Here is an 11,459-nt window from a genome sequence, read left to right as displayed (position 1 = left end):
CTGCTGAATCAAACTTCAAATTCCTGCTAAATGAGACTGACAAATTCCCTCTCCAAGACAATTCTTGGAGAGTTTTGTTGGTCTGAAAATGCTTTTTGTAATGACAACTAACTTGCCCCTCTCCCTGGAATAAATTGGTTTTGTACTTTACAGGGTTAACAATTTACAATTAATGTGGGTTGGGCGGGGAGTGTATACAAAAATGTGAGTGTAAAACTAATTTCTGGTTTGACTATCAAGCAGATGGAAGAATTCAAGTTTCATGATACATAGGCAGAGTTCTCAGAATTGTGTGATTTTAAAGCAAGCAATTATTTGGCAGAGTTAGACCTGGGGTTTTGGCTTGTCTGTTGTTCAGATGTAACTATTTTGATTTTTAGTTCTGGTATTAGTCTCATTTCATGCCAAAAAGTTGTTGTTCTCCACACTTGGCTTTGTTGCGTTACATATATAACATTTCAAAGCAAGTTCTTTAGGCTGGCATTGTCCAGGAAACAATAAAACTGAGCTGTCATATCGCATCAAATTGGCCTGTTCTTGTAATTTGTATCCTATATTCTGTATTTCTCTTGCAACTCTGAATTAAAATTGCATAAGAGAGCTGCAGGATGGTACAGACCACCAAGCCGGGGCATTTATCATAAGCTTTGTTCAATCACAGGCATACACTGAACTATCTGAGATAAAATATAACTGTATTTGTTGGAAACAGAATTGGATCGGGTTTTTTTCCTGCTTATAATTTGAATGTGAAGCCCTTGTACTTTCCTGATCCTTGTGGATACCTCTGTTACCTATTTCGTGTTTACTGCCTATATTGCTTGTAAGGTGTGTCACAGAATGGTTTGGCTTGGAAGGGACCTTGAATATCACCTAGTTCCAAATCCCCTGCCATGGGCAGGGCCACCTTCCCCTGGACCAGGTGGCTCCAAGCCCCATCCACTCTGGCCTTGAACCCTGCCAGGGATGGGGCATCCACAGCCTCTCTGGGCAACCTGTGCCAGTGCCTCACCACCCTCATAGGGGAGAATTTCTTCCTTCCATCTAATCTAAATCCACCCACTTTCAGTTTAAAACCGTCACCCCTCATCCTATCACTGCACTTCCTGATGAAGAGTCCCTCCCCATCTTTCCTGTACCCCTTTAGGTACTGGAAGAATGTCACAATAATCCAAGCAGCTGGAATTGCCTGTGGAGAAAACAGCTTAGTTTTATTTCTTCCAATTAATTTTTTCCTACATTTTAAAAATAAATACCGTAGTAAAGGATCTTAAGACAGAAATTTTAATTTTACCAATATTTTAAACTGTATAAAATTTTAACTTCCAAAAATGTTGAAAAGCCCTTTTAAAAAGTGTGAACAATAGCCCAGTAGATCTACTGAAGGTAAATCTCCCGTGATGAGCTACTTCCTTTATGCAAATGTTTATATTGGTGTTGTGGCCCCCAGAATCTCTTCTGGATTGGTGGTAGAAGCAGTGTAGGCAGAGACAGCTGAACTTCTCAGGGTAAGAATCAAGATACAAAGAACTTACCTGCGAACAGCACGAAGGGCAGCTTTTCACTGAGCATAGGTGATGGTGCAGTCACTAGTATCAAGACAAGTTCCTGGTTTGAACAGAAGCTGTGTCTGTGAAAGTGGAAGGATGTTGAGTCAGGAAGCACAGTGAAACCTGGAGAGCTGTGGCAGGGTGTGTGGATTGATTGATACTCTTTACTTGATTTGATGTAGTCTCAGCAGTACATTAAGCAGGTATTGAATTTTTTTTTTTGCTTTTGCATCTTTTCAGAAAAGAGAACTGACAGCAACGGCAGAGTGTATTTTGTCAATCACAACACACGAATCACTCAGTGGGAGGATCCCAGGAGTCAGGGGTAAGTGATCAGCTACAGCTTTAAGTCTGGAATGGAAGTGTAACAAAGTAGTGAGACCGAGAGCTAGGAGATGCTGCCCACAGCTGGAACGTGGGCTGTGCTACACAAGCTTCAGACAGCCCGTTAAAATATCAAAAGGTACTAGTTAAAATGGAAACTGTCAAAATACTGCTTAGTAACCGTACAATTGCCAGGAAAGTCTAGGTCAACAGCAGTGAGTTCATTTCCCAGAAGAGCTCCTACTCTTGCTTACAAGACACGTGTGTCTAAACATTTGTGTCATTGGAGGAGAGAGGGTTTTCTTGCGTATGGTGATGGGGAAAGTGCAGAGGATCCTGAAGAAGAATGTGATTGTTTCCTAGACAGTCATAGCTAAGAGACACAAGGCAGACTTGAAAAACTGCAGATCGCCTCCTCGCATCTTTTTAAAAAAAGAGAGAGAAAAAGAGAGACATACAGAGAACTTGAGGCACTAATGAAGTACTGGGTGAAGGGTGTGCGATGCCAACTCCTCCTCTCTGAGCTGCAAATTTCTATTTGGGGAGGCAACTTCATCTGTCTACCATAGAGAAGGAATAAGAGGAGAGGGAAGGAGAATACCCGAATGTGTGGAGGGGTAATAGCTGTCACCGGAGATGACAACTTTTCCATCCCAGTCACGCCTGCAGCAGCTGCCCGTGTGGAGGGCCCTGTTACCCTTAGTACAACCCAACAACCAAATGTGCTGGCTTCCAGAAAGAAACACGGTCCTGCACTGTAGTTCTGTGGAGGGGAGTCACTGTGAGAACACTTTGGAGTGATACTACTCGGGTCTTCCAAAAACATAAAGATCTATTTTTGTTTGTTCCAGTGTTGAGTTGGAAGTTGTCAAAAAATGATACATCAGGATTTGCATTTTCTTTTATTTTTGTCGTTCTGAAACTCTTTTTTGGCTGCTGTGATTATACATGAGATACCAAAAGTTGCTGGTACTTAAAATTTTTTTGAGTTTCCACGTAAAAGCATGATAGTTAGAAGATAAAATTCTGATGTTTAAGAGGAGGAACAATGATAAACCTTGCTTACATTTTTCCCTTAAGTTTCTATTTGCAATTATTCCAGGTAGTGGAACCAATTGAGCTAATGTTTATTTAGACAGCCTGTTTGGTCTAATTGAGAGCTGACATGAAAATTTAGGAGGGAAAAAAGGCAGAATAAATATTGAATGGAAAGTGTCTCAATCTGTAGTTTTTCTAGATCTGTTAAAATTTTTTGCTGTCACAGGTATCGTTCAATTGACTTAACAGGTTAAGCTGATCTGTTCTCTTGTATTTTCCTCTATCCATAGTCAGTTAAATGAGAAACCCTTACCAGAGGGCTGGGAAATGCGATTTACTGTGGACGGTATTCCATACTTTGTGGATCACAATCGGAGAACAACTACGTATATAGATCCACGCACGGGCAAGTCTGCTCTGTAAGTGGTGTTAACGTTACGCTGAGGTTTCCGAAGTGAAGTGTAGCATGCCTTGGTTTGGAAAGGGATTTTTCCTCTCTTTGTATGTTTATGCAGGAAGATTTACAGGTAGTAATGCTTCTTAATTTTCTGTCTTTTTCATCCCCTGACACACTGCCTTCTTCAGGGACAGTTATGAACACCTGAGAAACCTTCTTGCCAAGTACTGTGTAAGATCTGGGGTTAACAGAGGAGTTTCGTCACTGCTGTTAATGACCAGATCCCTTCCTTCCAGTTACTAGTCTGTCTTTATCAAAGCACGCTCAGGCCTGCCTTTCTTTGATTTTTAGCAACCAGAGTGGAGTTAAAACCAGAATTTAATTCCCAGCTTTAATTAATGGAATGTCATCCCATCCTTACTGTTAGAATCTTTTTTACAGCCTATAATCAGATACTGTTTAAAAAGTACTGTGTATGCACTCCAAAAAATGTGAATAAGGATCTTCCAACCGGAGAGCCAACTAAACCCTACAGCTACGCAATAACGTGTTGGCAGGCTGTTACTTCAATTACAAAGACGCTTTTGAAAAAAAATTTTTTTTTCCTTTTGGTTCCAGAGACAATGGACCCCAGATAGCTTATGTGCGAGATTTCAAGGCAAAGGTCCATTATTTCCGATTCTGGTGCCAGGTATGGATTCATTTCTTGGGAATATTTGTTTGCATTTTGGGGTTTTTCTTACATGCTTTAAATCTTACATGCTTTAAGGTTAAAACTGAGTTGAATTAGGAGGGAGCGAATACAGGACTTGTATAAGCTCATGTAAGCTTTAAAGCAAGGTAAGCTGTGTAAAACTTTTTAGAATAAAGGAAAACATCAGTACAGCTACTTTATTTAAAGCAGTGGGTTTCAGAATAGCGTTTTCTTTCTACTGTTAAGAATATATAGAGACACTGTGGTTTTTTAGTTAATACAAGATCTACTGTTGGTGCAAATACGTAGTTCTGCAAGAAAGTGCAGGGCATTTGGCACAGAATGTGCAGGTCTAAACATTAAGAAGTGTATTGTGTCACTCATTACTGTGCTCTAACGTAATATCAGGTTCCAGTGTGTGAGTCCTGGTCCTCTAACTCTGTACTAACCCATACGGATACTAAACTTGATGTACAGATGTGCCTATAAACTGTCTGTATATAAACTCTCTGTATATCAGAAGATTAAGTAACTTGGTGTTTAGTCTTAGGTTTAAAGGTTCCCCTTTTCAAGAATCAGTGAAATATCCTTTGAAAAACAGCAGAGACAAGCCTAATTCTTCACTTTGAATTTGGTGTTTTCCAATGTCTTGTAAGAGTACAGTATTTGAACCTGTTCCGCGCAGGATCTGGAGGTATATGTCCCTCGCTGTAGATACCAGTACTGGAAGCAATTTGGTTTTGGAGTAAATGACAATTCAAATACCTCGATTACTGTGTTTGGTTTATATGGATCAGTGAAAGTCAGGCGTACCTTTTAAAACGATATGTACAACAAATAACAGTCCAGACTCAGTGTTAAACGCTTTAAGGGATTGTGCACTTCACCTCTAAAAAATTTCATTTCAGCAACTGGCAATGCCACAACACATAAAGATTACAGTGAGCAGAAAAACATTATTTGAGGACTCATTTCAACAGGTACTGTATTAAAACATGTTAGTAGTGGGCATGAAAAGCTGAGCTGATTAAATTTTGGTCACATGTCGTTCTTTACCTTTTGACATTTTGATGTTATTTTAAGTGAGACTAACAAAACCTGACTAATTTTAATAGTTAGGATACATTCACACTTAAAAGGTAACATTAAAATGTGAAATTTTTGCTCTAAAGACTGATTCATCGGGGAGAGAAGGTGACTTTTTTATTTTTCCTGTGATGTGGTGGAGCAGCTCCCCATTCTCAGGGAATTTTCATGTTGTGCTTATGTTTGGTATGTTTTTCCCAACAGTGTGTAACATAAGCACGGGCTACGTACCAAAATACGTCAGGTTCATCTTAGTTTGGGTGTTATGGGCCTTAAAATGAGAAACGAAGTGGTTAAAAGAAAACAAAAATTATGAATTCTGTTTAGATTATTTGTAGCAAAATTCTTGTTAATGTCTATAGACATTATCATGGTTGTCATGGTTAGAATTTGTTCTCTACAATATTTTCAAGTCCTTTTCAATTTTATTTTTACTTTTTGAATGTTCGTTGTGGGGATAAATCGCTCCCGTTTCTTGTTAACGTGAAGCCAAGAGCAGCTTTGTCAGTCTAATAAAATACAGAGAAACAGGCTTGGAAGTGCATGGAACAGCTTCATCTTGCAGAGTCTCCTCTTGGCAGAGATTCGCGTTGGCTGCTTCTGTATTTTTCTGGCTTAAAAGTAACTTACAGAAGTGCAGACCTTGTCTAAGGAACTTTTGGCTTCCTCCGTCCTCAGCTGATGTAGTTTTAGAGTTCAGGCTTCATTTCTTGTAGGAATTACCACGGGAATTAGTCATATCGAGGCAGGATGTTGGAACGGATAGACTAGTATGTTTGGAAACAAGTATATTCTTAAATAAGGATTAATTCTTTCTCGTTCAAATTACTGCGGACTGGCTTAGCAGAAGCAACAGACAGTGCAGTTGGCTAGTCTTTTCCTTTGGAACAGCGATGCCTTCGAATAAAAGGGGTTAGAAGGGGACAAACTAAGTGCTGTAACTGAAAGTCACCTCCAGCCTTATTTCTAAAATAGCCCTTGGTCCTTTTACAGTAACCGTAGTGGTAATAAAATTATACTGAATGGAAAGAATCAAGAGATAGATTATGTGATTATAACCATGAGCAGACCTATGTTTCCTTAGGAAAATAGTGCCTTATCAATAGCTTAGGTGGCAGAATCAGAGAGACCGGAGTTAATCTTTTTTTACTTGTTAGTCATTCACCATTGCAGACCTTTCTGCTGGGGTTATAAAATTTTGTGTAATAATTACTACAGGAGTCTAGGAGAGGCTTAGAAATGTAAATCTTGACCCAAATTCTTTGCCTTTCATGGCAAACCAAAACTTGACGTTCTTGGACGTCAATAAAAGTGTAGCGTGAAATTTCCTTATGGAAGCCTCTGATAGTTGACCCAGTCAGCGTAGTTACAAATTTGGACATTGTATTAAAACCAGCATTAGCAAAGTTTGTTAACATCTGTGATTCTTCCTAACTTTTAAAAAAAACCAAACCAACCAGTTTTATTTTTATTACTTCTTCACGAGATGAAGCTGTAAAATGAAAAAAAAAAAAATTGTATGTTTTTTACTGTTTTGTTTCTAATTTATTTCTTTGGGTCCTTGATCATGTCTCTTACTTGTAACACACCATTCAGTGCGAGATTTAACAAACACCAAAGTGACTCACTTTGGGCCTGTTACTTATTGGCTGGATTTCTGTCATATGCTTACAGACAGGCTGCTGGCCTGCCTGAGTATCCCGGGTCTTTGATTTCAGAATTATTGTTTCCTTTTCTTTTACATCTTTTACATCTTTTAAATCTCTGGAAATAGGTTTACACTACTCTTCAAATTCCATGAACATTCCATAAGCAGGTACTTCATGTACTCATAGTTCGTTTTATGGTCTGAATTACTAAATGCTATATTGCCTGGTAGGAAATAGTACTAAATCTAGGCAGTGTTTATAACTGCTTTCTTAAAAAGAATTGATTGTTTTTTTTTTACTAAGATAATGAGCTTCAGCCCTCAGGATCTACGGAGACGATTGTGGGTTATTTTCCCTGGTGAAGAAGGCTTAGATTATGGAGGTGTTGCAAGGTAAACTAATTGAAGTGGCAAATAATACCTTACTGCAAGTTGTTGGTGTGAAGACTTGCCCAAAGTAGATACTTAGATTGCAGTGCTTTGAAAATGTTAGTGAAGTTTATTCCTTATCTTTCCTTGGAATATCTGAGGAAGACAGTTCCTGAAGATGTGTGCATGTCTTAAAAGTGTACACAATTATTTCAATTTGCATTAGGAATTACTTTAATTGTCTCAGTAATTAAAGAGGCACACAGGTTATCAAAGTACACTAAGGCTTCATTAATATCGAAGTAGAGGTTTGTTGAAAAAGTGAATAGAAATCTGTTTTCAAGGCAAAGTCTTCACTGGACTGTACCCAAGAAGAGTGTGTATTAATTAGCATTCCCTGAACCCCTGAAGTTTCTATCAGTGATAGACTCTTAGTCTGCTCATTTAGATACGGGTGCTTTGTATCCAAACCACTGACAGCTGTATATCACTGTAACTTTGCGCGTTAATTCGTAATACCTGTTAGTTCAGTTTGGGTTCAGTTGGGTCGTGGTTGCTTTCTGGTCAAGAAGTCAGATTGACTAACTATGTGCCAGCAAGTTCCTAAGTCAACAGCAGTTAGCTGAAATCATTTCTAATTTAATTTATTTTGAATGTGTTTTTATTGTTTGTGTGATTTCAGGGAATGGTTCTTTCTGTTGTCTCATGAAGTTTTGAACCCAATGTATTGCCTGTTTGAATATGCAGGGAAAGATAACTACTGCTTACAGATAAACCCAGCCTCTTACATTAACCCAGACCATCTGAAATACTTCCGATTTATTGGAAGATTCATTGCCATGGTAAGTTTAAAAGTAGAAAGAGGATCCCCTGTGTAACTTTCCTGTAAATAAATATTATACTATCAGATGCATAATTAAACAATTATTTTTTGAGTCAAAACTATTATCAGGTGTTCGGCTATAACTAGTGTTGGTATAAGTTAATTCAGCATATTAGGAGTCATGATGTTCTTGATTTGCTTTAATTCTTTGGCCATCAAATGTCATTGCTGCAGAGTACAGAATGTTGGCATATTAAGTATTCAGTCATCCTTCGCATTATTTTGTCTGTTTTCATGTTCTTCAGGCTTTGTTCCATGGGAAGTTTATTGACACTGGTTTCTCTCTACCGTTCTATAAACGTATCCTAAACAAGCCAGTAGGACTCAAGGATTTAGAATCTGTTGACCCGGAGTTTTACAACTCTCTCATCTGGGTAAAGTGAGTTTGACTTGATTTTTGTTCTTCAAATAGCAGTTCAGTGTTTTTGATTTTTAATCCATGCCAGGAATTACGTGCAAATTAATTACTAAAACCCCACTGGAAAGTATAATGTATCAATTGCAGAGCAGTACTGTCATTTTTACCTAATTTTCGATACACAAATATTAATTTGATAATGCAAAAGACTGCATAACATCTTCCATTTTTGCTGTTTTTAATAAATCTGGCTAGACATTATACAGATGTGGCAGTCTTGAGCACTGTTACAAACAAAATGGGTCGAGTAAATTCCACTGAAACTTTTCAAATAACTGATGTAAAAAAATAATCAAAAAGCCACTAATTTCTCTCTCTAGTACCTGGTTTAATTAGAAAACATTAGAAGTTTAGTGCTACAACAATGTGAAGTTAACAAATGTAGTTTATTAAATTCTTCTGTTAGTCTTACCTGAAATTTGACTTAGAGGTTAATATTGAAGATATAATACTTTAAAGAATATAATGCTCACGCATTTTTCTAGCTGTGCTTGATTTTTGCTCCAAGCTGAATGATTCAAGACCTTTCCTACACAGAGCCTTCCATGCGTGCATCATCAGTCATCTGTCTATTCCACCTTCATACGCTTTTTAAGAGAGTTCTCCTTCTCCAGTTCTTTGCAGATTCTTCTCCAGAGTGTAGCAAGTAAAAAGGACCTGGAGTTTGTAGACCATAATTCTTCTAGAAGTATGCGTTAAGAAATAGTTCAAGAAATAATTTAACCCTTAGATCTAAAGCACTGTGATTTTGTACTTATTTTGTGATAGCAGCACTCCAGGGGTCACAGTCCATGGTTGATGTGCACCATTTGTTTTAATAACAGGTGATTTTCTTTCCCAACAGTTTAAAAAAAAATAAAAAATGCTTAGAAGGGAAAGACAAAACGACAGATTCAGTTAAAACTTCTTTTTGCCTCTGCTACAGTAAGAACAATGTAACAGAAAAAATGCTTTTTTTTAAATATGACTACGGAGATAAAACTTTTTACTGAAGAATTCTACAAAAACAAATTAGTTTTTAAAATGCTTTGAGAAATTCATTAAAGGAGTGAGGATAGATTGGTTTCTAAATACAGAAATAAATATAAAAGAGAAGATTGACATCTCAATGTATGTGCTGCTAAAGTGTGTAGAGTTACCAGTCCATTAGGAAAACTTAAAATAGTTGCCATTTGAGAAAAGATGCCGTGAAACCGAGACTCAAAAGGGAAGAAAAGGTCTCAAAGCTGTGTAAGCCTTGATTTCTGTAATTAAGGAATCCTGTTATCAGTTGTGTACACAGAAAAAGTAGGTATTTTTTTTTAATTAAGGGCCTATCTTTGTCATCCTGTGACTTCCAGACTTTTAGAGACCAAACAAATACAATACTGAGAAATGCAAGTTCTAGGGAGGAAATTTGCATTAAATGGTGGAGGAAGCTATTACTGGTGACTGATTTTCTGCCTAAATTGTGACAAGTCGCGCATGTAATAGAGTTTACCTTGTGAACAGCATTGGTCTGGTAATGGTTGATGGAAAGCCTAGAGAAAAAGGGTGCTATTTTAAGCCATTACCTGTAGCCCTCTTATCCCAGTTGAAAGCAATGAGTTTTCTTTATAACACCCATAATTGCACAGTGCTGCTCAAGAGCGTTACGTTCATTCTCTGTACGGTTCTTCTGGTGCATGTATAATTCATAATGGTCTAGAAGAGAGCACAGAGGCTTCTGGATGTCACTACAGGCTGCTTGACTATGGCAGTAAGTGGGGGCTTGTCACAGATATCACAGACTACTCTTCCCCCTCATTTTAATTCAAAGTGTTGCCAGATGCCACCCAGTGGATTGTTGATATGAAACTTCCAAGACCAAATTCTTGGGTCCCAGCAGTCTCTGATGAAAGATTCTGTCAGACGGGAGAAACCTGCGTCTGTAATAAGAAATTACAAAACTTGGAACTTAATGGTCAAGAAGAACTCTTTGATCTCTCTCTATGTATGAGAGTTTCAAATGACTAAGCCATGCTGGCCAGTGCTTTTATTAATCTGTACTCAGTGTCTGGGGTTGGGGTTTTTGTTGCTTTTTGTTTTACCGCAGAGGAAAGCAATAGGGAGGTTTAAGGCTGTAACGAGCTTTCCTAAAAGCTTTCTCTAGAGCAAATAGGACCCAAATATCAAGTAGCAATTTCTCTAGTGATAAAGAAATCTTCTAGGTTGGAGACTATGAAAGCCTTTGCCCCCTTTGAAAAAAACACTTAAGGATAACGAAAATTCTGGAGAAAACCCTTCAGACCTCTGAGGGGTGCACACTGACCTCTACGCACAGAGACCCAAACTTCAAGTTGAGTATAGCTGAGCCTGCTTATCTGCAGTGTTGATGAAGTTACCCTCAAAGGAAATGACTGCAGACTTGTGGGGAAAAAAGTCACGTCTGGCAGGGTGAACATAATTTTGTTCCTCAACGGAAAAGCAAGATCTATAACTTTCCAGGAAGCTTTCAGTAGTTTTGAATTTCTTGGTGCTCCTGTGAGGTGGCGATTTTTCTTGTTCCTACAATTTTGAAAATTTCACAGAATCACTGGGTTTGGAAGGGGATCTCTAGAGGTCAAACCTCTCTGCTCAAACTGAGCTAGAGCAGGTATCTCTATATCTTTCCTTACAAAAGGAAGCTGTGATTTTATTTCATCATCCATTCATCTGAAGCTGCCCCCCTCTCATCTGAGATTTCAGGCAATAGCAGGTATTTTGGAAAGATAAAGTTCAGAAGCTCTGTGGCATCATGGGGCTAGACAAACCATAGCAATGTTTCCAAGACTGACATTTCTGTGTTACAATTCAGGACAAATATCTTGATTTTGCACTTTATTTGGGGGGGTAAATGGTCATCAGAACTCCTATATATGCAGGTGATTCTTCACTTTCCAGAAGCACGTATCAAAATATAAATTGCAATGTTGTGCTTGTTACTTTCCCGGCTATTAATGTCTGTGAAGAGAATAGAGTTTATTTGAGCAACGTTTGTTTAACTACAGATTCTTCTATGCTGAAATTTCTGAAGAGAATTCCTCTTCAGCAG

General features: G+C 38.2%; 1 protein-coding gene across 2 annotated transcripts in view; it reads left to right on the top strand.

The window, feature by feature from the left end:
- The window catches only part of ITCH (itchy E3 ubiquitin protein ligase), a 31,939-nt gene that overhangs the window by 15,465 nt on the left and 5,015 nt on the right, over window positions 1-11,459 (top strand). For both annotated transcript variants that reach the window (XM_010134345.1, XM_010134344.1), the window contains exons 11-17: window positions 1,791-1,875; window positions 3,203-3,331; window positions 3,928-4,000; window positions 4,912-4,983; window positions 7,042-7,130; window positions 7,789-7,948; window positions 8,235-8,368. In XM_010134345.1, coding sequence (XP_010132647.1) covers window positions 1,791-1,875; window positions 3,203-3,331; window positions 3,928-4,000; window positions 4,912-4,983; window positions 7,042-7,130; window positions 7,789-7,948; window positions 8,235-8,368 — 742 coding nt within the window. The remainder of the gene's footprint in view (window positions 1-1,790; window positions 1,876-3,202; window positions 3,332-3,927; window positions 4,001-4,911; window positions 4,984-7,041; window positions 7,131-7,788; window positions 7,949-8,234; window positions 8,369-11,459) is intronic.

Source organism: Buceros rhinoceros, unplaced genomic scaffold (genome assembly GCF_000710305.1).
Source record: "Buceros rhinoceros silvestris isolate BGI_N320 unplaced genomic scaffold, ASM71030v1 scaffold30044, whole genome shotgun sequence".
Lineage (NCBI taxonomy): Eukaryota > Metazoa > Chordata > Aves > Bucerotiformes > Bucerotidae > Buceros > Buceros rhinoceros.
This window is presented reverse-complemented; position numbering and strand designations above follow the sequence as displayed.